Genomic DNA, 26,387 nt, shown 5'->3' with positions numbered 1-26,387 from the left:
CTTGGCATCTTCCCATATTGACGTCATGGTTTCCCAAACTTCTCCACCATGCATGATTTGCAGATTACGGTTTCTGGTTTCCTAATTTTGGACCCACTTGTCCTATACAAGTCTGTATAGTTTAGCCCTACATAAATCTGGAGTCCCTCCAACAGTTGGATGGTGTCTTGTACACCTCTTTCTGGCAACTCCTGCAGCCAAGCTGATGTGAAAGGTATTGCTCTGCTTTCCTTTGGACCACATCGATGAGCCCAAGAGTGGGATTTGTGGGATTTTGTCATCTGGGCAGCCCAGGGCCCCCATACACACTACCCAGGCTTGTGCCCCAGGGAGATCACTCTGGTGCTGCTAACATAGTGGTTTGACTTCACCCCTGGAAGAGCACAACCATTGTCTCTCAAGACAGATGAATGCCAACAACAATACTTAAGAACAACAAAAACAAAAAGGTAAGAAGAGCTTAACTAGGCCATTGCCCTATAAAGCTGTGCCTTGGTTTTCGAACAGTTTAGTTCACGAACAACTCGGAATTTGAACGTCGCAACCCCGGAAATAGCTGTTCTGGTTTGTGAACTTTGCCTCGGAAGCCAAACGTCCGGTGTGGCTTCTGCAGTTTCCAATTGACTGCAGGATGCTCATGCAGCCAATAGGAAGCCGTGCCTTGGTTTCCGAATGTTTCAGAAGTCGAACAGACTTCCGGAACTCATTCTGTTCGAAAACCAAGGTACGACTGTATCCGACCAAGAACAATCAGGAGTGCATGTGCATTGCATGTTTGATCAGAATAGACCCAATTAATTGGGTGTACCTAGGTTAGTTGTGCTCATTAATTTGCTACAAAAGAAGTTAAGGTAGCCTATGAGTTACATATATACCTATTACATAGGCAAAAAAGCTTTAAGATGATAACTTGATGAAAACAATCTCCTAGCCCAACAGTCAGCTTGTTTTCAAATGACTCTATCCATAGGAGCCAACTCCTAGGGTCTTCACGCCCCCTATAAAATATCTGAGGGGGCCAGGGCCCCCCAAAGTTAATGGGCATTGTCATTCAAATAATGTGTGTGCATCGTGTCATGTGTCCGATTATGGGGGGGGGGGTGTTACCTGCCCCACTCCAAATATTTTATTCAAGTTGGCACCCCTGACTCTATCTTCTGGTGGTGGGGATGGCCAGTGTTGACAGAAGACTAAAATGTCTTCTTTTTTCAATTGGGAAAGAAATGTTTGCTGCAGCACATCATTAAAAAAAAAAGAATTACACTTTTGGAGTCATGCTCAAGTTGGAGTTCTGGTTTTTTTACCTGCCACGGAAGAAACCCTATTCATCAGAACATGTCTGGCCACAGATATTGGCTTTGGAAAATATTTGTTTTATGTAACTGGACATTTTATTTCATTTGAATTGATCCACGTGTATTCTGTTTGTCAATGTCATTGGATATGGAGGTGAATCTATTGGCCACTGGGCTGAGGAACTGAGGAGTTGTTTTTAACTAAAGTTATCGGTTCAATGTTAAGGACCTAGCACCGTTCATTTCAATGAATAAAATGGAAATTAATGGGCCTAGTTCAGTCATGTCCATTAATTAAAGTGGGTCTACTCTGCACAGACTTTCATTGGATGCAAAGCGCTATACCACATAACCACGTTGCAGCCACAGCTAATGGTCAACTTTTGTCAGGATGCTGTCAGCGGCTCCTGGCTGGTTGCCCAGAAAATTTAAAGTTTCTTACCATACTTTTTTATTTCAATCTTTACAGAGAGAGGCTATAGAACCTAGCCTCTTGGAAAATGGCATTGTCCCAATGAATCTCCACCCCCCCGTCTCTCCCACTTCCTCATTCGTCATTCTCATCATCTCCTCTACAGGTGCTGCTATGGGCCCTCTGTCTTTGAGCTCTTTGCTCTCCTACTTTCAAGGCTCACCGGGTTCTGGGAGATGGAGAGTCTGGAATGCTTTCTAATGATGTGTCAGCCAGGTGTTGCTTTGGCTCTCCCATGATTTCCCAGCTTACCCCTCTGAGCTGTGACCTCCCTCAAACCCCTGTTGCAAATCTACTGTGTTCCTCTTCCTTGTCCCTGGCAGGGTTAGGATGGGGAGGCGGTCTCCACCATTCCTCCTCTGTCCAGTCCCTGAGAACTTTGCTGGCAAGTAGACCAGACCCGGGTGATTGCTTCATACACCAGGGTTGGGGTAACTCAGTAGCGGTGGCAACCCCAACCACTACTTGCCACCACCATTGTCGCTGGGCCTCAGTTGGCCTCAGTTGCAAACGTGTGCGATTAAGGCAGGCTATGTTAATACCTGTATATGGGGTCCATGAAAAAAGGAGACGGCTTGGCGTAATGCAATGATGGCTGTGGCGGCATCTGAGCCTGAGAGATCTTGGGTAATACTTCACTGGCCAACAACTTCCTTTCTCCATACACGTGGTTCCTCCGGGAGTCCCGGCTCCCATTCTGACTGGCCCGCATGCGGTTGCCGATGCTGAGATCGAGCGGCTGCTCCTCCCCGGACAGGTGAGCGGGCGGGACTTTGGGGGGCGGCAAGGCTGGCTTGATTTCTTTTGGCTTTGTGGTAAGGTCGAAGGGCGACTCGGAGCTGGTGCTGCCCAGTTTGTGAAGGTCCCTGGGTGACTTTGGTTCTGCCTTGACCAGCAAGCTGTGGTTGAGGGTGCGGTCCGTAAAAGGGTACAGTGAATGGGGAAAGTTGGGGAGGAACTGGAACGGGAACATGGAATGGTACGGGAGGGAGCCCATCTTCTTCTCCTGCATCCCCATGAAGCCGGGCCCAAAGTACTTCTCTGCGATGGAGGCGATGGCCTTGATGGAGTCGTTGGCTGCTCCCGCCATGGGGAGGAGCTGCTCTTCGGGGGGAGGGAAGAAGGAATGCTGCGAGTAGAAGAGGGGGAGGTCGCTCATGTTGTTGGCGGAACTGGTGGGCACTGTGCCGCTGCTGAAATCCGGCTTGCTCTCAGATGGCTTGCTCTTCTCCTTCATTTTGTCCCGGTCGCTCTCTGCGTCGCTCTCCAGGTCAGACCCTGTCCCGGTGGTGGTATCCAGGTCCGTGCCTGTGGTGGTGTTGACGTCCTCGAAGTCGCTCGCGTCTGACATGTCACTGGTCCTGGCCTTGAGCTTCTCCAGGTAGGAGTTCCCCAGGTTGCCGCTGTTGTAACGTTCCTCCCCGGAGGCGGGGTGGCCGCTGTTGCTCACAGCAGAGATCAGAGGGAGGGCTGGGTTGCCCAGGGGGCTGGGAAGTTTGGCATCTTGAGTGTGGTTGAGGGGGCTTTTCAGCAGTGGCGTCGGAGGTAATAAAGGGGGCCTGGGGTACAGCGACGGAGGGAAGATGCCCGGGAACCCAGGGGCGAGGGATGGGAACGCTGGGGGAGCGGGGGAGAAGGGGAGCCCTCCAGGGTGCTGCCGGGATGGGAAGTAATCGCTGAACCCCAGGCTGGCATGGTTAAGGGCAGGAGATGGCTTGGATTTGTCCATAATTGAGCTGGGAGTGAGAGGCAAGCCTGGCCCAAAAATCCCCCCGGGGTTGTAATGGTTCTTCCCCTCGCAGAAGCGCCGGTGCTTGTTGAGTGAGGAGGTGGTGCTGAACATCTGGCCGCAGTCCTTGCACTTGATCTGGGTCCGGCAGTCAGCATGCATGCGCTTGTGGCGGCACAGGTTGGAGAACTGCGTGTAGGACTTGTGGCAGACCTCACCTAAAGCATCAACAGAAACCAAAATACCAAAACCCAATATGAAATTAATATGAAAGTACTGGCTGGAAATCAGGTTGTGTTTAATAATAAAGTAATGAATAGGATCCAACCCGAAATCATGATTGATTGATTTTTTTTTTACTGGTTTTGGGTGCCACCCTGTTGAAGTGGAGCATGTGGGGGGCGGGGGAGTAACATAATTTTACATATAAATTGCAATGACCGCTCCCCACATAAAATGGGGGGCCCATTTTGCGTGGTCGCGCGCAGCCCCCTTGACCCCCAAAAGGTGACTCCCTGGAAGTTCAGATCTGGCACCACCTCGACAGGCAGGATGCAGGGGGTCTCTGCCTACCCCAGCCAACTGCCCAATCCTGCCTGGGGGAGGTGTTTGCCAGGGGTCTGGCCAGGTAAGGGGAGGGTCTTACAACTCACACAATAGAAGTTGAATCCTACCTACAGGCACCAGTTGGCTCTGGAGCTTCTCCCACCCTCCATGCCCTTATTGACCATTTCGTTGCAGTTCATTGACTTTCTGTTGCAGATTAACCCCCTTTTTCCACAGGTACGCAGGCGCTGCTACATCAAGTTCGCTGTTGAAGGTCCGGAAAGGAATTTCCCTGCATTGGCAGGTTTCGCCTTTCCCGTAGCAATACGTCACAACTTTGGCGGTGTCAGGCCTTGGGTGGAATTCTTTAGGCTATCTTCCTGAAGGGAGGGGTGTGAGGTGGTGACCTCACCCCCTTTGCAGTGACATGATCAGGGTCCCCCCTTAATGGGTATTGGGGGAGAAGCATTGTCCATGCCAAGAGGTTGACATTGCTCCCCCCCTTCCAGTGGCGGCGAACGGGGGGGGGCTCTCTCTGCTTGAACATATGTTCTCCAGAGCCAGCCCTACCCCCCATACATTCTGGATAACCCCGAAGCCTCCCAGAACCCCAGCTGGGGACTGGGAAGGATAAATGCCCAATGCCTGAGCCAAGGTCTCCCTACATCTGAATCTCAAAAAAGTTGTGGCCAATTTTTAATCCCATAGCACGTTGTCTTGTGTCGTTATTCCGCTCAGGGGTCACATGGGGTTTGGGGGACTCCGCCTGTCCACACAAACATAACCCCTCAGCCCATGTAGCTGGTGAGCAAGCAACTTTTCTAGTTCCCAGCACCAAAGGATCTCACAGCAAGCAATTTTTGAGAAATGCTGCACCCTAGAATTGTAGAGTTGGAAGAGACCCCAAGAGTCATCTTAGTCCAACATCCTGCAATGCAGGAATCTCAGCATGGGGTCCCCATCCAATTTGAAACCACTCCGGACCCCGCTTAGGTTTGCAAATGCACTAGCAGTTTGATTGCTGCCCCTCATGTGAACCCGAAGTCGTACTTTGGCTTACCAAGCCTATTACCACACTGGAAATATTGGCTGAGACAATTCCTTGTGTAGAACTGAAGATGACAGTCACATCCACAACATATGTTTAAAACACATCCACTGCACATTTAAAAAGCACAGGGCTTGTCCCAGAGAACCCTGGGAGCTGTAGTTTACCCATCACAGAACTACAATGCCCAGCACAGCTAACAAACTACTCAGCCCCGTATACCTGAAGGAGCATCTCCACCCCCATCGTCCAGCCCGGACACTGACGTCCGGCTCTGAGGACCTTCTGGCACAGTAAAGTTACGGGGAACCAGGCAGAGTGCCTTCTCGGCAGTGGCACCCTTCCATCAGATGTCAAGGAGATAGAGAACTACACAATTTTTAGAAGCCATCTGAAGGCAGCCCTGTATCAGGACGTTTTTAATGTTTAACATTTTATTATGTTTTTATGTGTGTTGGAAGCTGACCAGAGTTGGTTATTTCTGTCCACGAAAGGGTGCAGGGATGAACTGGGGAAGTGCTCTTTGCACAGGCATAGGAAGGGCCTTGTGGATCAGACCAAAAGGTCCCCATATCCTGCGACATCTGCATTGCACGCAGAAAGTCCCAGGTTCAAACTCCGGCATCTCCAGGTAGGGCTGGGAGACACTCCCCCCGAATGAAAGCCTGGAGAGTCCTTGCCAGTCACTGGAGGCAATTCTGAGTTAGAGAGAGATCAATGGCCTGACTCTGTATAAGGCAGTTTCCTATGTTCCTAGGGTTCGGAGGGGATGGCGTGTGGGTGTGGGTGGGTGTGCGCTTGCTGCAATGAAACGTGTGCAGGCAAAATTGGCCCGACTGACTGTGGAGTTCAGCTTTTAACCTGTCAAAAACCCACAAAAAAAACCTGCCTCAAATGTTTACTGAAAAAACAAGAGCCGTGCGTGAAGTGGGGGGTGGGAATTGCGGCAGAATTTAATCTGGTGCTCTGACCTATAAAATTACAGTGGCTGCTGCTGGCAGAGGCCGGAGGGGGTGGCGGTAGAGGCTGCAGCTCAGGATATGTGCAATTATAGTGGCTGGCCTGCTCTCGGAGGCAGCCATGACAACTTACATATGAAAGGTTTGACAGTGCTGTGAATGTGCTTGTGCTGCTTTAAGCCGGAAGAAGTGGCAAAGGTTTTCCCACAGTCAGGGCAAGCGTGCGCCCGTGCGCCGACGTGCTGAGAACGGATGTGCCTCTGGAGGTTGCTGGGGTCAGTAAACACCTGGAAATAGGGAGTGCAGAAAGAGAAAGGGGAAAATTTTTTTTTTGAGGAACAAAGCCACATAAATTCATCTCACCGTGAATTTCTGTTTACTGGCGACTTATTTCTTTTATTTCACTTCATTTATATCCGACTCCCCCCCTTTCAAGGAGCTTAAGGCAGCATATGTGGTTCTGCCCCTCCTCCTTTAATTCCCACAACAGCCCTGTGAGGCAGGGTTTATTTCTGAGATTTAAGTGTCCTTTTCGCTTTTTGCAGAATTGTGTAGGTCTTCTGCCTAAGAGGCAGTTGTGGAGACTGAAGGTCTCCGCCTTCCCACAGCAAGTCTCCTCCTCCTCAGATTCCCAAGCAGTCTGAGACTGTGCCTGCATGCCTGTCTCTGTTCCTCCCTCTTCATGCCTCTCCTAGTACTGCGACTCCAGTGGTGAGGGGAGCCTGTTGTAGCAGGAGGGAAAGAAACCCTGGCTCCAGCCCAACTCATCTCTTCCTCTTGGCCTCCCTCATCTCTTCCTTCTGCACTTCTCTCTGCCACAGACTCTCCCACCTCACTAAGCCCTGTTGCCTCCTTAGCTGCCAACCCCTCCTCTTACTCCTCTTCTCCCTCTGACCACTCATCTTCATCCCACCACCTCTCCCAGGGCTCTGAGCCTTCTTCCCTTGGGAGTTCCCCAGAGCCTCCCACCATTCCTCTGTGTCCAGCCAATCCATGACTGGCTTCAAACCAGTCTTTCTCTGTTCCTTTATTTGCCCATCTTCAAAGGAAGGTAGGGTTGATTCTCTTGAGCGGTTGGGACCACAACCAGAGTCAATCAATGGCGCCCATCACAGCCGTACCTTTACACAGTTTTCACATTCAAATCGCTTGCCGCTATCGTGCGACATCTGGTGACGAATCAGGTTTGATTTCCAGTTGAAGGCCTTCGGACACTGGTCACATTTGTACTCCCGTTCCTCAGTGTGGATGATCATGTGCTGCTCCAAGCTGAGAGAGAGAAATGGGCAGACACATTGCATGGATACTACAGCTTTTCCCATCGCTACTAACTCTAGCAAGCCTAATTTTGAAAGAGGTCTAACAGGGTAAGAGGGCTACAGAGTGAAGCCCTCCAGGTGTTCTGGACCAGCTCCAACCAGCCCCAGCCAGGATGCTCAGCATCTCATCGGTTCCCAGGTGCAATACCTGTACTTGTTTGGGAACATCCTCTCACAATCCTTGCACTCGTGGACCTGCCCATCGGAAGCCCCTTCCTGCTTGATCTCCTCGCTGAGGGTCTCGTAGAGGGAGCTGACGGCATTGCAAGAGTATTTCTTGTGCCGCCTCATGTCCATCTTCGACTGGAAGAGTTCGTCGCAGTCCTCACAGCGGTATGTGTGCACTTCTAAGGAAGGAGCAGAGAACAGGACAACGTCAGAAGAAGCCTGCTGGATCAGGGCTGCTCAGCTCAGCATCTTGTTCTCCCAATGGCCAACCAGATGCTGAAGGAGGCAGGGCTGGGGTCACCAACCTAGATGGATTAAAACTCACGGAGCAGAGGGCTGGCTACTAGCCGTGATGGCTATGCTCTGCCCCCAAAGTTGGAGACAGCAATGGTTCTGAACCCTAGTTGCTGGAAACCACAGGAAGGGAGAGCGCTCTTGTGCTTGAATCCTGATTGCTGGCTTCCCACAAGCATCTGGTTGGTCACTGTGAGAACAGGATGCTGGACTAGATTGGCCTGATCCAGCAAGGCTCTTCTTATGTAAAATGCTGATTGATTTTCATGAGGACTTCCCCGCCCCCTGCATTGCCAACTGATGTGGAAACGTGGAGAACGGAACTTGAGGCTGCAAGAATGAGAACCCAAAAGGAACAGATTTGCCTTGAGGCCTCCCCAAGCCATCTGGTTGGGCTCTAGGAAAACAGGATGCTGGACAAGAGGGGCCATTGGTCCGATCCAGCAGGCTCTTCTTATGGTTCTTCCTGTATCATAGAGGCGAGGAACCTTTTTATGTCACGCGGCTGGCAAACAATATGCAGTTGATTACACCCCCTCCTTTTTTATTTGTGTTGAAATGGAATGATGGAACGACAATGCATCTTGCATTATTTATGGAATCAATTGCGTAATTTGTCCTGCGAATCATGCAGGCCGCACAATCCTGTCGCAATGGCCAGTGAGAGAAGTAACGACGGTCTTGGCAGAAGGCAAACTGCAGCAGGATGGAGACAGCGCCGCATGGGACGACTACAAGGCAGAATGGAAAGCCTTCTTACCTCCCTAGCCCAGAGAGTTTACTCTGAAGGCAGACTAAAGGTGGGGGTGAGGTGGAGGGTGAACGAAAAGGCAGACATTGTCAGCAGCACTGACAAAATGCAGAGAGATGCTGAACTAACCGCTCACCAAGACCAAGATTAATTATGTCTTTCCAAGGAGGAAAAAACAGCCTTTTAGGTTTTCCAGGGTTTCAAGCATACATGTAAAAGGAAAAAAAAATTAAACTCTGTCCTCTGTTTAAATACGAAGTCGATTGCTAACCAGCCGCCACATGAGCAACTGAAGCCAAAGGGAATTCCGAGGCACAGCTCTCTCCGCACAGTCAAGGGGAAGAAGCCAAATTCTTTGTTTTAAAGAAAAGTGACGGGGGGAGGAGGGAGAGAGAGAGAGAAACCTTCTAACGCACATAATAAATTATTGTAGTCAAGGTCAAACAAATTAAAAGGAGGGCAGCTATTATTAAGTTTACAAGACAGCATCCTGACCAGAGTGCCAAACCAAACAATCGGCTTAGCGCTGTAAATTTTCCAGCAGAGCGGTTTCTGGGAGGAGAGTCAGGACAGAGCAGGATTTCTTCCTCCTTGCTTGAAACAGAAGCTTTGGTAAATTTCTTCTTCTTTTTCTTTCCTGCCGTGCTCCCCTTTTGCTTTACAGTTTCTCACCTTCCTCAGCACTGAACTCCTCCGTTTCAGAAGCATGCTTTGTAATTAAAGCCTCTTGCTCACTCACTTCCTCTATCAGTTTTACTGCTAATATAAAACCCTGTAACTGTCACTACTTTTTCTTTTGTTTTTAAACTGTTTTTATTCATATTTACAGAACAAACACATAACATTCCATTTAAAAAGATGAGCAAATAAACAGAGGTGTAAAGTAGAGGGGGGGGTGTATCCAACGCTAGTCCTGCACAGAGTAGACCACTGAAATGAATGGTCCTAAGTTAGTCACATCTATTGCTCTCCGTGGGTCCATGTTGCATAGGACTACATTGGATACAACCCTTATATACAGCCACTTTTGCCTTGCCCAAAAAGAGAGACAGGGATCTTGAAAAGAGAAGGCGAAAGATGGCAGTGATTTCAATAGGGTTGTATACAGCTATGTCCTGCGCAGAGTAGACTCATTGAAATTAATGACCTAAGTTAGTCATGTCCATCAATGTTAGGTAGGACCAGCCCTGGATACAACTCATAATGTTCACATGTTCTAATTCACATGTACAAATGCAAACTTGTATTCCTTTAAATAGGAATACAAGACATCTCACTCTAGTGGGGATGACAGGGCTTAGCTGACTGGTGTGTCTGCTCAGTTTGGGTTCCAGGTCTTAAAGGGTTCCAGGTCTTACAAGGGTCTAGGTCTTAAAGGGTTGATGGGCAGGTTCAATGCTGCACTCTCTTTTTATGGTTCCTTATCTTGAAACTGGGCTGAGAAGACCGTTCTGTTCTCTCTAAACTGGGACATGTGGTCACCCTACTAGAGAGGCTGGTTACTGGGAAGTGGGGGGTCAGAGGATGGAGGTATCTCCCTGTGGTGCTTTGACTTCAGCCACTTCAGAAGGGGGATCCCGGGTGTTGGCTCCTTCCCATGGTCTACAGGAAAAGCAGAGGGTCTAAATGGAGGCTGGGGAGGGCTTTGGGCAGCCAAGGTGGGAGGAAACTCTGAAGGCAGCAGCAAATGATCAAGAGGGCGTAGTCTTGCTGCCCAGAACCAGGTATTGCCTCCCACCCACCCTGGATGAATGGGCGCTTGCAATCCTCACATCCCCTTCAAGTGAGCGAGCCTTGTGGTCGAGTGCATCACGCCTCATACTTAAAAGCTTTTTGGGCAGGGTGCGGGAACTGTTGGGACATCTTCAGTGCTCTCCCCCCCCCCCCAGTTCTGAACATCTCGCCTGTTTTCTGCATTGTCATGCTTGAGCTCTATGTCTGCTGCTGTGCCTCATGAAGGAAGATATCCATTAGGAGTCTGTGCTGGGTGCAAAACGGGATGCCTACTGCAGTCAGATAGGCTACAGTTCACACTGCTCAGTTTGAACCAACCCCTTTGGAGCTCTAAATCTCTCTCTGGCTTTATGGGGAAGGGAGTGCAGGACCCTCAAAGCAGGTCTGTGCAGCCTCAGACTCATGGGCTGACCCTCCAGACCTCTTTCTCCAGCCCTTGGGAGTCTCCACCGGTCACACACACTGGGCCATGCCCCTCATTGACCCTGTTCTGCATCTCCCCCTAGTGATTTTACCCAGAAAGAGGGTGGAAAGCAGTGTGTTGCCTGGCCATGCCTACTTTTGCCACACCCACAGCTGAAGAAATGGGGGCCCCTGGTCTGGAAAAGCTTCCTCACCACTGCCCTAAAGCATGTTAGTAGAGCTGGTTTGCACATAACGCTAAGCCAAACCAGAGGTTAGTTTTACTGTGAAGCCACAAGTGTAAGGGTTCTGCGGAGAGACATAGTTCAGTGTTAGAGCATCTGCCTTGCATGAAAAGGTCCCAAATTTAATCCTCAACATCTCCAGGTATAGGGCTCAGAGAGAGAGAGAGTTCTATCTATCTATCTGTCTGTCTATCATCTATATCAGGGGTCAGCAAACTTTTTCAGCAGGGGGCCGGTCCACTGTCCCTCAGACCTTGTGGAGGGCCAGGCTATATTTTTTGGGGAAAAAATATGAACGAATTCCTATGCCCCACAAATAACCCAGAGATGCATTTTAAATAAAAGGACACATTCTATTCATGTAAAAACATGCTGATTCCCGGACCGTCTGCGGGTCAGATTGAAAAGGCGATTGTGCCACATCCGGCCCCCGGGCCTTAGTTTGGGGACCCTGATCTCTCCCTCTCTCTCTCTCTCTCTCATCTATCTATCTATCATCTATCTATCTATCTATCTATCTATCTATCTATCTATCTATCTATCTATCTATCTATCTATCATCTATCATCTCTCTCTCTCTCTCTCTCTCTCTCTCTCTCTCTCTCTCTCTCTCTCTCTCTCTCTCTCTCTCTCTCTCATCTATCTATCCATCCATCTATCTATCTACCGGTAATCTTTTCCTCCATGGAGCTCAAAGTGGCATGCAAGGTTCTCTCCCTCCCCAATCAACCCCCACAATAACCCTGTGAGGTAGGTTCGGCTGAGAGTGAGTGACTGGCCCAAGGGTCACCCAGTGAGCTTCACGGGGATTCAAACCCTGGTCTCCCTAAGTGCAACATTCTAACCCAGAGCTTTCCAAACTTTTCATGCTGGTAACACACACTTTATAGACATGCATCATTTTGTGACACAGTAATTCAGTTTTACTAGCAAACCAGAGATTCAACTAACCTCTTTCCGGCCCTGCAGCTGACACACTAACATGTTGTGACACCCAGTTTGGAAAACTCTGTTCTATCCTCTACACAACACTGGCTTTGGCCTGAAATCATAATGGCTGAAATCTTTGAGAGACGCTGCCAATCAGTGTAGACCACTAGATGGACCAATGGCCACGCTTGTTATAAGGTGGCTTCCTATGTTCCTTGGGGTTAGATTAGGACTCATGGCATTAAGGGAGGGGTTGAATCTCGCCAGGCAATTCTTTTCTGTCGTTCTTTCCAGCCCTCTTTGTCAAATTTGTGTTACACGCTTCTGCCTTATGTTCCATCAGGAACACTTAGGACATAGTGAGAAAGTAACCGGGGGAGAAGAGGAAGGGGAGAGAAAAAATTACATCAGGCCGTAATAGCTTTCAAAGAGACCAAGGGGAACCTAATTGTAGGATCTACATGCTAATCTACCAGAACCGTATCTCAAAGGAATTCAAGAGCCCTGCTCAAAATTCCTGCAGTGATAAGGGGGTCTGCCACATTTGGCTGCGGCTTGGAGAAAAAGATTTTAATTATCTTTGTGTGGAACATTTTAACATTTCCTTTCTTGTGCAATTCAGAGTTGCGCTGGAAAAGTGAGATGGGGGGAGAGACCGAGCCTTGTCGAAGGCAAAGAAAAGGAGGGGATAAAAAAAGAGGAAAAAGAAGAAAGACAAAGTATTTAAAAAGTCAAATGTTTGATGATGATAGGTTATTATGTTTGGGAAGCAATTAGCCGGCAACTGCCTGCTACTTGATACGCTATTAGGAGGTGGTAGATAAATACTGTGGCATGTCAAAAATGGAGCATTGTTGGAAGCAAGGTAAATGGGGTATTTTTGGGTTCGCCCCGCCCGGGTAGATTCAGAAATGTGTCATTTTGGAATGAAATGGAATGTATGATGCTCAACAGATCTTCCAGGACTAAGCAGTCATCTTCTCCCATTTGTTTCATTTCCTCCCTCAGTATCATCACACCTACAGTCCAGGAAGGACTGTACCACATGGCTGTTTGGAGCATGCAGTTTGGCTTAAGAGCCCAATTCTGAGGATGGATTAGTGGCATGGAAGCTATAACACCGTGGCTTCAACCCAGAGGAAGATGCCTTTTCCTTTGTCAGACCCGCTGTTCCATCTAGTTCAGTATCATCTACACTAACTGGCAGCCCTGCCTGGAGATGATGGGGATTGAACCTGGGAACTTCTGCATGCAAAGCGGGTGCTCTACCACTGAGCTATGGAACTTCTCTTAAGACACGAGAAAATAGGAAGGTGCCTTATACTGAGTCAGACCCATTGGTCTATCTACACCGACTGGCAGCAGGATATGTGAGAGGAGGCAGTCAGAGCCCTGTCTGGGGGTGCTGGGGGGGCAGAAGCTGTAGCCTTCTACATGCAAGACAGATGCTCTGCTTTTGAGCTACAGCCCTTCCCATGCCCACAGGGCAACATTGGAAGCAGAAAGGTCCACACCTAGGGGTGCTGATGCAGCCCCCATGCCTGCAGAATCTCCCAGCCCCGCTGCCAAAAAGCATTCCATTTTACAGGACAGAGAGTAGTGTACATGCCGAGGGTCAGGTCCTCAGCACAGGGGCGTACAAAGTGGGGGGCGGGGGGGCGGGCCACCCCGGGTGCCACTGTGTGTGTGTGTGTGTGTGTGTGACAAGATGACCCCTGCCTCCACCCAGCTATAGAGCGGCCGAGGGTGCGGACAGTCAGTATGAGCTGCCGCTCTCACACGCCGTCCATTTGGGCATCCGTATGGGCTGCCTCTCACATGACGACTGTACGGGCTGCTGCTCTCGTGTGCCGTCCATATGGGCATGTGTATGGGATCCCGTACGGAGTGCGCATGTGCGCCATCCCGTCTGGAGTGCGCAGGCTGCTGCGTGTGCACACTCCGTACGGGATGCCGCACATGTACAGTCCAGACGGACGGCGCATATGCACCACCGGGTGGTTCGCCCTGCCCCTCGGCGTCCCACCGCAGGTGCCAGAGAGTGTTCCTACACCTCTGTCTCAGCATAGCTCTCCTGCAATGAGGATGAAGAAAACGAATTAAATAGCTGCCAACTCGTCACCCTTTGCGGATGCAGATACAGTAGTCCACCTCTTGGCAGAGCTCGTCACTCTTATGATGGAAATGCTGCAATCCCACAATGGGGCAGAATAACAAACCTAAAAGAAACACTCTAGTGCATTGGCCCTCTTGGCTTGCCATACCAAAAACTGAGTTTCATTTCAGTTTCATTTCAGTTCTGCATTGCAAGCCGCACAATTTGTTCCCTCCGCAAACTGCTTGATAAAAAAGAGATGCTGATGCTTTGCATCCTCTCTGCGGCCTCCTCTTTAAGATACATTTCATGAGCCACGCTGGGCCAAGGCAGTGTCTAGTCCAGCATCCTGTTCTCACAGTGGCCAACCAGATGCCCATTATGAAAAGCCCACAAGCAGGACGCGAGTTCAACAGCTCCTCTTCCCACTTGTGATTCCCAACAACCGGCATTCAGAAGCATATTGCCTCTGGCATTGGAGGGAGGACACAGCTATTGTGGCTAGTAACACTGATAGCCTTGTCATCCTTGAGTTTGCCTTCTTCAAAGCCATCCAAGTTGGAGGCCATCACTATATATTGGGGGAGAAAATTCCAACTACTGTATAGAAGGCATGTACGAATCTAGTCCTGTTCTTTGACCTGAACATTCAGCTACATTGGATCACCCCAGTGTTTTATAGCATTATCCGCTTTTACCAAACCATGCATAGTTTTAATTATCTCTATCATGTCCCCAATCCCTTATTCGTTCCTAAAACTAAAACACCCCAAATGTTGGAACCCTTTCTCACAGGTGAGCTGTTCTAACTCCTTCATCATTTTTGGTTCGTTGCGTGCGTGTTTGGGGAGCTTCATGTCTTGAAGGAAATGGGGCAAGGTTGCAGAGTGTGTTCGCGTATGAATTCTTACCTTCCAAACTGGGTGGGATGTTCCCAGTCGGATAAGTGCCTTCTTTCATATACATCAGCAGCTCTTCTCCGGGTTCAATTTCTTTAATAACTTTATAATAAATCTAGACAATTTGCAATGAGAGAGAGAGAAGAGAAGAGAAAATATTGAATCTGCATGGTCACTTTCATATGACTTAAGGGCATTTTCCCCCCAGGGGGTGGGTAATATGCAAAAAGAAAATTGCCCCTGGCTCTTTTCAGTTTCTACCCCACCCCCCACCCCTGCTCCCGACTATCATTCATATGCTTTTTTTTTTTAAAAAAAAAATTATATTTATTAAGATTTTTCAACTTAAGATTACAGATCATCACATCACATCATATCATAATACTATATAGAAAAAAGAAAACATGAAAGAAAAAAGAAAAAAAACAAGACAAAAAATAAAGCAGAAAAACTGGAAAAAAATTCCAGGAAAAAAAGAAAAGGAACAAAAGCAAAAAGAAATACAATAAAAAATAAAAAATAAAACGTAAACAAAGAACAAAAAAGCAAAAAAAACCAACCTCATTTTAATAACTTTGTCATAACAACAATGCAAATATTCATGATAGTGACTAGCTAAGCAATCTGCACAGCTGCAAAGACCTGTCGACATAAAATGGTCTTGAAGAGATGCCTGAAGTCAAAAGCAAGGGTGCCTGCCAAACTCTGCTGGAGCATTGTTTCATAGCATGGGACCAGCAACACTGAATGTCTGGCTTCTATTTGAGGCCATTCGGCTTTCTGTAACATGGGGGACGACCAAAAGCACTCCTCTGGATGATCTCAGAAATTGAGCTGGGATAGAAAGGGTCGAGCAGTCCTGAAAGTATACCCATGTTTGTTTGTTTTTTAAGGGTTTTGCATATCAACACAAGAACCTTGAAACTGGTCCAGCGGCACATTGGCAGACAATGCAGATGTTTTAGCAAGAGGGTCATATCTGGTCGGCCATCTGCCCACCCCCCTGTCGAGCAGCCGCATCCTGTACCAGCTAGAGCTTCCACACCAGGCCCAAGATTTGTAATGAAAAATGATTAACTGGATGCTAAAAAACGATTCCCAACTAAGACAGTTGCGCAACCAATGTGCAGCCATGATACAGGTCTGTGTTGTGCTACTGATTTTGTCCTTCGAAAACAATCGAGGCCATTGTGGATAATAATATGAATTCATTTTGTCCATGTATTAATTTTTATTTTATTTTTTGAGGCGGAGGGGGAAATTAATCTTGACCACAATTCAACAAATCACAGGGCGCCAGTTGTCAAGGAACTCCACCACCAAAAAACACCGCCAGCGTCCCTTTACTTTGTTTCCCCAAAGAAGAATTCCAAACAGAAGACCTACAGCTTATAAATGCGGCTGAAATGTGTGCCACTCAATGTTGAAAATGAATCACATAAGAACAAAAGAAGAACTCGCTGGATTGGGCCAATGGCCCATCTAGCCCAGTATCCTATCCCCAGAGTGGCTAACCAGATGCGTGCGGAAGAACCACAATTAGGACCCTAGCATAATAATAATAATAATAATAATAATAATAATAATAATAATAATTTATTTATACCCCGCCCATCTGGCCGGGCCTCCCCAGTCACTCTGGGCGGCTTCCAACAGAAATATTAAAATACAATAATTTATTAAACATTAAAAGCTTCCCTAAACAGGGCTGCCTTCAGATGTCCTCTAAAAGTCTGGTAGTTGTTTTTCTCTTTGACATCTGATGGGAGGGCGTTCCACAGGGCGGGTGCCACTACTGAGAAGGCCCTCTGCCTGGTTCCCTGTAACTTGGCTTCTCACAGCGAGGGAACCGCCAGAAGGCCCTTGGCACTGGACCTCAGTGTCCGGGAAGAACGATGGAGGTGGAGACAAGATCCCTCTCCCCTCCTGCAATTTCCCCTCTTTCATTACTGCCACCAGCTGTTGCAGCATGGCTGATTACCAGAAATATATCCAAACTTATGCCCTTTCCCCATGCATTATAACTGAAAATTTAAATTTATAACAATGCTAGTAGATATGGGAGAGATGTTGTTATTATTGCTCAATTCATAACCCCCAGGACGGGTTACGACTATTTAAAATACAGGCGTCCGCCCCTCCCCACTTATGCACAAATCTCTCGTACGCAAGAGAGACACAGAGAGAGAGAGACAGCAGGGGAAAAAAATGGGCCTTTAGAGGCTTTTTAAGGAATGCTCCCCACTTACATGATTTTCGAGTATGTGTGTGGAGACCCAGAAAGTAACCCCTGCATAAATTGGGGGGGGGAGGACACCTGTACAACGTTAAAAGCAGTTCAGTAGTGTCATATGCTACCGAAGTTCATCTTACTTTCACTAAGAGCAGGGCCTGCCGTGTGGTGGCACCTGCCCTTTGGAGCACGCTCTCAATGGACACCAGGCAGGCACCTACAGCATTGATGTTTAAGCACTTGTGAGAAACTCACCTGCTCACCCACTGGCTTCTCTTGAGGGCTGACCCGGCTATGTTTTATGCATTGTCTGCATTTTTTATTTATAATGTATCTTGTTGCTTGTTTTGTGAATGTAATAATGTCATGGAAGACTTTGGTTTGTATCCAAAATGCAGGTTCTAGTCAGAGTAGACACACTGGAATTAATAGACCTAAGTCAGGCATCCCCATTATTTTTAATGAGTCTGTTTAATAATAATAATAATAATAATAATAATAATAATAATAATAATATATTACTTATACCCTACCCATCTGGCTGGGTTTCCCCCAGCCATGCGGGGGGCTTCTAACAGGAGATTAAAAATACATTAAAACATCAGTCTTTTTTTAATTTTTTTTATCTAAACAGGGCTGCCTTAAGATGTCTTCTAAACATCAGATAGTTGCTTATTCCTTTGACATCTGATGGGAGGGCGTTCCACAGGGCGGGAGCCACTACCGAGAAGGCCCTCTGCCTGGTGTGCCTGGGCCAAACGATGGGATGAACCCCTTATGCTGTTCACTGGGGGGGATACATTTCCGTAACGTTGGCAGTATGGAAATGTTTGTAAATAATAATAACAACAACAACAACAACAATAATAAAGACAACTGAATCCTCTAAGACCATGCCCCTGGTTTATATTTGATTTATTCCTTTCCCCTCTCTTTCTTTTGCTGCTTGCAAATAGCAGTCCTGACTTCAAACAAATAAGCTCATGAGTTTTGTGCAGCTAGCCTTGCGAAAACAGCACATTAGCTTTTGACGCAAGTGTCCTAAGGCTGCAGTGTCAGCACCCGCTGTGGAGAGGACCAATTCACAGAGAGGAAGGGGCAGGTGGTTTGACACATCTCACACAGTGATGTTTCACAGCCTGGTGAGTGCAACTAGAGCCAGCAGCTGCACTGGTCTTTCAATACTTCCGAGCCTCTTTCTAAACAGAAATCTTCACTAGAGTGGGGAGCTGGGAGATATAGCTGAGCCTAACCTGCGGCCTATGACATGGTGAGTAATGGCAACCTCCTCAGAGAACTTATATAACTAGATATCCATGCTATCTTACAAATTAATGACCAATACAGTCATACCTCGGTTTAAGTACGCTTCGGTTTGAGTACTTTCAGATTAAGTACTCCGTGGACGGTCTGGAACGGATTAATCCACTTTCCCTTACTTTCAATGGGAAAGTTCGCTTCAGGTTAAGTACGCGCTTCAGGTTAAGGACAGACTTCCGGAACCAACTGTGTACTTAAACCGAGGTCAGCGCCGTCTTAAGCGCCCCTGTCGCCATGGTGCGCGGGATCTCTCCGGTGCCCTTCCGCCCTGTTTCCCAGCGCGGTGGGCGGGTGGGCGCGGTGCTGCTGCGCGGCGGGCGGGCGGGCAGGCACAGCGCGATCTCTCCGGCGCCCTCCCGCCCCGTTTCCCAGCGCGGTGGGCAGGTGGGCGCCGTGCGCAGCTGACCGGCGAACCAGCCGGCCAGCGGGCGGGCGCAGCTCGCGGCGCCCTCCTGGCGGGCCGGCGCCATGGTGCCCTGCGCCCCCGGGGGTCTATGACGAGCCGGCCCTGACCGAGGTACCACTTTACTCCAAACAAGCAAGCAAATCTTTACTCACCAAAATAAAGGGTTGCACCCAACTAAATCTGACTCACAGTAGACCTGCTAAATTAATAGAACTAAGTGAGTCAGGTCTAGTCATTTCAATAGGTCTTCCATAAACATTGGACGCAGTCCAAAGTTCTTGACACTGCATTGGTTCCGATTCACCCCTGGTGCTCCCTCCAGGGCTGGCAGCAGGGGCTGACATCCCTGGACACCAGCCAAGGTCCCCACACCCGTAAGGGCCTATTGCCCCTCCCCGGAGCTTCATGGTCCACTCTTTCTTCAATGTGCACCTTGCTCACCGCATATGAGTAGATGGGGAATGGAGCAGCTTTGTCTTTTACCTTTGAGAGTTGGTGTGGAAAGGGTGGAGAGAAAGATAGCAGTGGGCAGCAATGACAGTGATAAGGAGGAGGTGGAGGACACATTCAGGAAAAGAGAGCTTGCTGAGAGCACAATGCCAACCTGCCCTGGAAAACCAGGACCCAACAGTGGCTTCCTCCCCTTCCCCTTCCCCTTCCCTAAAACATCCACCCCCAACCTGGGGCCCTCCAGATGTTTCTGGACTCCAACTCCCATCAACCCCAGCCAGTACAGCCAATGGCCAAGGAGGATGGGAACTAGAGCCCAATGAGAGAAGCTCCATCTGTACTGGCATTCCGCCGGCTTTGGATGATGCACCTATTTACACAGGCATTCCTAAGAACTCTCCACCTTTGATCTCTCATCTCTTGTTTTAATTGGTGCCCTGTTTTAATGGAATTGGTTCCCCCCCATTTTAATTATGGGTGCTTATGTTTTAATGCTTTAATGGGACTGCTTTAGTGTGTCTTTTAATTATGGGTGTTTATATTTTAGGGTTGTGTTGTTGGCTTTCATACTTGTAAACCACTTAGAAGCCAATATTGTCATTAAGTGGTATGTAATTAATAAGTACCCGCAAGGGCATTTGGAGGGCAGCATGTCAGGGAAGACTACCGTAGTTTAAGTTTCTTAATATCAGAATCCCATATGAGGTATCTGCTTTTAATTTTTGTCAGGCAAAGTGGCACTCTTAGAAACAGGTAGCTATAAAGGTGTAGATAGAGGGAGAGAAAGAAACTTGTATTAAGAACCTAAAGCAACCTGCAATATTATTGATTTCTCATTCTTTTATCCTGTCCTTTTCCCTGGAATGCTTAACAACACACATATGTTATAAAATATTACAAAACAACGATGAAAATAACGGTGTGCAACCCACACCGACAATTAAAACACAACACAGCAGAACACAGGACGAATAAATGCACATATATCGTTACTACTAATCTTATTGTTCCTCCGAAGCAAAATGACTTTGGTGGCATGCAGCGGTCCTGGGGATAATTTATAATCTCTCTTCCCCCCCCATCCCCACCACCAAATGTTCCCTTGAAAATCACACAGCTGTTTCAGAAGCTCTGAATTCGCTCTGAATTCGGCTTTAGCCGATATTTGGTGATGCCTCTAAGCAACTCCCGAGGAAATGCTGAAATTCCGCTGTGCTCAAAGAATGATTCATTCAGTGTGTGATATAGACAGAAGGAGCAGTATTTCATTCCTTGTTGGCCTTATAGGCACAAAACAACTATTGTTTCTCCTCTGTCTTGGTTTACCCTCAACTTTTCAAAGTGAACCCATTTCTGACACATCTCACCCAGATTTAGCCAAATAGCCTGTCAGATATAATTTTAATAAATGGATAAGGCTGGATCACGAACTGCTGCTTTTTTACATGTTGGATTTATGGACCTTTATTTTGAAAGGCATTCTCACATTCTCTGAGGGGGTGCATCCACATTTTTCGTTCACCCGCTAGAGGGCACCGTTTACCAATGAAAAGGATGTCGAGCGGCAAGGGAATCACTTTCCCCAAATTGGTATACTGTACTGTATATCCTACCGCTTCCTTCCTTCCTTCCTTCCACCTAGCAAGAGTTAGAGCCATCTCTCGGAAGCTTCCTTGAAAGGTGGATACATAAAGGAAGGACCTTATGCCTCAAATAAACCTAAGTGCTAAAACAACAGCAAAATCCCTTGTAAGCATCTTTTAATGTAGCAAAAGAAAGGAACAGAAATTCATTCCAGAAGGCGCCACCCGCTCAGTCAGATAAGAACGACCACAACCTCGTGGCAGGGGAGGTTGAATCCTCCCAAGCAGGCTGTGGGAGAGTGTGGTGGACAGGTCGACTTTTAAACAGTGCTGAGATTGAAGGGGAATTCTGCAGCCTTTTTTGGGGAGCAGGGGGGAAGTTGATCAGTCCAGTAATCTAATCTCATGAAGGTTCAATTTCAGAGCGGATGTGTTATCTCCAACTAAGTTTAAATCCAATGAAATTCGTGGGACCTAAGTTAGCTGTGTCCATTAATTTAAATGGGCCTACTCTGAACAGACACAACATTTTGTTGGGGGACACATGTCTGTTGAGACTGTCCGTTTTGGTTTCCTCCACCTGCTCATTTTTCTAAGCTTAAATCCAGTTCTCAACAATCCCACACCAGTCCTCAATTCCTCAAGAAAATTGGTTAGCGTTTCTAATAAGACGCACCTTTCTCTGATGCATTTTTTTTTGTATGCTATTTTCACTAATATGTGCATTTCAATGTGGACTTAACCCTAGCGTATGAATTTTCTTTTTTTAAAAAAACTATTATTTAGGAATTTCCACAGAGAAAAACACTTTACAAATTTTAACATAAGTTACTCTGGCAATTGGCAATTGAAAGGCATTCTCACATTCTCACGTCCTCCCCTTCCACGGGTTCCTTAAATGCTGCATATTTTGCCTATACTATTCAATTCATTCAATTTAACCTATTTATCTTAGTAGTACATGGTGCTGCTGCTCATATTTCAAGTCTTGCATGCGTTTTCATCTCGCTGCAGTAGTTCTTTAAATACTCCTGGAAAAGTTTCCATAAAATAAAATAAAAAAATATAATCAGAGAAGAGCACCTTTTGAACGATGGCTGCGTTTTGATTTGTGTAATATTTTGGAAAGTGGAAATCGGGTGGGTTGGAATTTCAATTAGAAGCAGATTTAAGCTCTTCCCCCATCCCTACAAAGAATATGGGGGAAGGCCGTGGCTCAGCAGGACAGCTCCTGCTTTTTGTGTGGAAGTTCCTAAGTTCCAACTCTGCCATCTCCAAGCCAGGCTAAGGATATTTCCTAACTGAAACCCTGGAGAGCAACTGCCTGTCAAGGTAGACAATACTGCGCTAGATGAACCAATCATTTGACTCTGTAGAAGGCAGCTTCCGATGGCCTTTCGCTCCTACGTCTAAAACTTCATTAAGTTTCCCGAGTGAGGTGGAGGAAAGGGGCATGATGCTGGGTCACGATGAGTTGGGAGTTGTACTGATTTCAAGCTTCGTTGGAATTAGGCCCGCTTGTCCTTTAGATCCTGGCCCAGACACGATTCAAAGTTAAGAAGCCTCTAGCAGCCCCTCTCCACCCACACTGCATTGCAAAGCAGAGGTTTAAAGGCTCCACAGAATGCAGGCTTATTGACAAACACAAGGTGACAAAAGCTGGGCTAAGGAGAGGGAGAGGAAAAGAGAGAGAGAGAGAGAGAACAATGAAATCGCTGACCTGCTTCTGCTGTGCAAGATCCCCCATCGGAGAGACCCAGGTTAAGTTTAGAGGGTCCCTGTGCATTAACCCGGAATCAAGAGAGCTGACCACAAAAACCATTCTGTACGCGATTGGAGGGAAACAGCAGATATTATGAGCCTCAGGAAGCCAAGAGGGTGTGTGAGAGCAGTGGGGGGGGATACTTCTATCTGCAACACAGCATCCTCAGTTCAGATTATCCCTCTCTTGCAAAAGTCTTCCTTTCACTTCATCCTCTCTCGGTTGCCTGAAATCTTCACATCTGAGACACACCCACAGCTCCTATCAAAACCAGCCTCCCTACGTTTAGAATGTCAGAGAGAGATTGCAGCCCCTTTGCAATTCGAAGGAAAAGGATGTTTGGGTTATGGGAGACAGGCGTCCAGGGTTTCAAAACTGGCTGAAAACTTCCTCAGTTTTTTTTTTTTTTGAGGGGTGGAGTAAACAAAAAGGAAACAGACCGAAAACAAACAAACAAACAACCCTTTAAACCCAGCAACCAACAAGAACCCAGTTCCCTCTTCATTATAATTCCTGGGATTAGAACACAGGGATAAATATCCCAGAGATTAATGCTACCTGTAGTACCATTATTATTTTGACTGATGCCAGCCCTACTCAAAGTAGACCCACTAAAATTAATGAGCACGGCTAACTTGGGTCAACTGATTTTAGTGGGTCTACTCTGAGTAGAACTTAGGTAAAGGTAAAGGGACCCCTGACCATTAGGTCCAGTCGTGACCGACTCTGGGGTTGCGCGCTCATCTCGCATTATTGGCCGGGGGAGCCGGCGTATAGCTTCCAGGTCATGTGGCCAGCATGACAAAGCCGCTTCTGGCAAACCAGAGCAGCACATGGAAACGCCGTTTACCTTCCCGCTGTAGCGGTTCCTATTTATCTACTTGCATTTTGACGTGCTTTCGAACTGCTAGGTTGGCAGGAGCTGGGACCAAGCAATGGGAGCTCACCCCGTCACAGGGATTCGAACCGCCGACCTTCTGATCAGCAAGCCCTAGGCTCAGTGGTTTAACCACAGCGCCACCTGGGTCCCTCGAGTAGAACTTAGTTTGATGCCATTTCTATTGTTGCTATTTTTATTTCTAGGCATAACATTCTGTTGGTTTGTGAACTGCCTGGTCAAGGTGCTTACATTTTACTGGCTTCACTCTATGCTTCTGCCATTTCAACCTCCTCCTCCTCTCCGTTTAAAAAAAGAGAGAAAGAGAGAGAAGATTTATAAGGTGGCCTTAAGGATGCCATCTGTGATACACTTACCTGGGAGCAAGTCCCATCCTAAGACTTGTTTCAAGCCAGCATCTATAGTTTTGTGCTACACAAACAATTCATGGCTGAAATAATCTGTTTGCTGCTACGTGAATCTGAAAGACTAGGTGCTTGTCAAAGAAAGCACATGCTAGGCTCAGTGCATTAGCCTTTTAAGGAAGCTGGGGTCTCTTTGCAGTTTTCACAAATTAATGTCACTTCACTGCAGCTACGAGAATGTTTCATTTCTGACAATGTGGACGAGGCGTCAATATTCTGCCTTCCTCGGCAACTAGCGGACTTGAATTTTTTTAAAAAGGCATTGGGAATTATTGAGGATAAATATGTGTTGGCTTCCCTTTTTAACTACAATGATTTTTATCATTTGGATAATTTGCTAATTCCACAGCAGGTGTTACAAAATGGGACAACAAATGTTTGCTCTTGTCGTGAAAAATAAAAGCAGCATTTCTGAAGTATGCTACGTTCTCTTGGATGCTCATACCAAGTTCAGAATGCCGCAGAAAAGGCTCATCCCAAGATCTGAAAGAAGATAGGTAAATGCATTTAGCAAAAACTGGGGGGGGGGGTCAGAACACCAGAACAACCTCAGGACGTCTGATTTCCGGAGTTCGCAGTTGAAACTGATAAAAAAAAACCTTTAAAACCCCAGAGAGAAATTATTTTAGCTAGTATCAATACAAGAAACACACAACCAGTCTAAGAACTGGACCAGGAATGATTAAAGGGTAGAAATATATGGATGAATGAAATGGCTCAGAAGCACGTGGGAAATATGTGCCTTTGCTGAATAATGCCTACCAGTGACTATTGGAAATATATAACAAAGCTCTCAGATGCACCAACTTAAAGAAAATTCAAGGGTGAATGGGGGCGGGGGGGGGGGAATACAACATGTAACAGAGGAGTACCTTGTCTTACCCGATGCAGAACAGCTTGCCAGACATAGTCAGGTTTCAAAAACCATTCACTGCCAAGTAAGTATGCAGTATCCACTAATTAGTTCTGAACCTCCTCTTTACGGCATTTGAGATACACATTTTGGAGATGGACGAGACTGTGGGTGGGTGATATCACTATTTGGTGGGGATGAATGGAGATTCAGAAATTCTAGACACGAGCAAAGGGATTTATCAGAATGCTTAGAAATGCAACATAATAATTCATACGTATGTCTCCCCCGAATGGTGTCTGTTTGGCTAGGTGGTTTGTTTGTCTTTTGAGCCACGTTTGGCTACGTAAAATATTTTACAATTGAGAGGTTGCCAGAAAATCCATTGCGCATATGATAATAGCAACGATTTTTAAGTGGCCCGAAACAGATGAAACTATAAATGATGAGTTAAACAGAACGTTGAATGACGTGTTTATGGTGAAACTGTATTCACTTGGGAAGGTGATAAATGCAGATATTATTAATGCATAATATCAGTACTCTAAAACACATTGTTAATCATAATGAATAAAGACAGGTATTGTTTGTTTCATGAAAATCTCCCGGTAGTTTAGTGGAACAGGCGATTCGATCAGAATGTTCTCTTGGAAATGCCAATAATCTGAAATGCTTTGTTAAGGAGAAGTAATAAATGTAAGTACCGTTTGGTTACTGGGAATATGTTTGTAAATTTGGTGAACTATTTGGAAATATTATTTTGAGGGTCCTTTAATCTTGAGTTTAGATGTATGCATACATTGTGTGTGATACTCTTACAACTCAAAATGTAAATGTGAATTAAAAGACCCTTTGCACAAATATAGTTCTTAACCAGATTTTGGGTATAAGTGCTGGTCCCAGAGTTATGATCCAAAGGCAAAGGCTATAGCAACTTCGCTGAAATTAGGCAGGTAAGGGAAATGAGTAAGAAAATGAAGGGGGGGAAATAGTTACACTTTGTAGTGGAATACACCTAGCATATCCCCCCCTCCTCCTCCTCCTCCTCCTCCAGAACCAATGAATTTCCTCTCTTGCCAGCACGTCACTGATGTTTCAAAATTAAGAAACCCACTCACCCCACTCTAGGGTTGTACTTTTTAAAAAGTGCTCTTCATTTTCCTACCTTTGCTAGCTGACCATTCAAACAAGCTGATCATATTGAACAGAATTTATATCTGTATGCTCACTTTGAGAGCCTTGTTTCAGCTACAGTAAATAAATAAAAAAAACCTCTGCGATCATATTTTAATCATCTTTTTACTGGGGATCCCCCCCCCAAAAAACTGGTCATGTCACAAAACAACTCAGCATTGGTCATAGTGGAAGTGCTTCCTGCTGATTCAAGAATGCTAGCTTTCAGTTTTCAACATATATTTAAAAAACACTCGATATCAGAAACTGCATATCTATATAAAATATACATATGCATATATTGACAATAGCTATGCTTTGCCAAGCGCCGGAAACTAAACAGAAAAACAACAACCCTGAAGCGCAAACAGCTTAATGAGATATTGGGGTGAGGGAGATGGACAACCCAGGCTTCAGTC

At 46.8% G+C, this 26,387-nt stretch overlaps 1 protein-coding gene across 5 annotated transcripts in view; it reads right to left on the bottom strand.

Annotated features, from left to right (window-relative positions):
* The window catches only part of PRDM16 (PR/SET domain 16), a 474,533-nt gene that overhangs the window by 43,035 nt on the left and 405,111 nt on the right, over nucleotides 1-26,387 (bottom strand). For all 5 annotated transcript variants that reach the window (XM_060276169.2, XM_060276168.2, XM_060276167.2 and 2 more), the window contains 5 exons: nucleotides 14,899-15,001; nucleotides 7,517-7,715; nucleotides 7,171-7,318; nucleotides 6,183-6,336; nucleotides 2,310-3,714 (listed from right to left, as the gene is read on the bottom strand). In XM_060276169.2, the coding sequence (XP_060132152.2) occupies nucleotides 2,310-3,714; nucleotides 6,183-6,336; nucleotides 7,171-7,318; nucleotides 7,517-7,715; nucleotides 14,899-15,001 (2,009 nt within the window). The remainder of the gene's footprint in view (nucleotides 1-2,309; nucleotides 3,715-6,182; nucleotides 6,337-7,170; nucleotides 7,319-7,516; nucleotides 7,716-14,898; nucleotides 15,002-26,387) is intronic.

The sequence above is a fragment of the Zootoca vivipara genome, chromosome 6 (assembly GCF_965207765.1).
Source record: "Zootoca vivipara chromosome 6, rZooViv2.hap1.1, whole genome shotgun sequence".
Lineage (NCBI taxonomy): Eukaryota > Metazoa > Chordata > Lepidosauria > Squamata > Lacertidae > Zootoca > Zootoca vivipara.
This window is presented reverse-complemented; position numbering and strand designations above follow the sequence as displayed.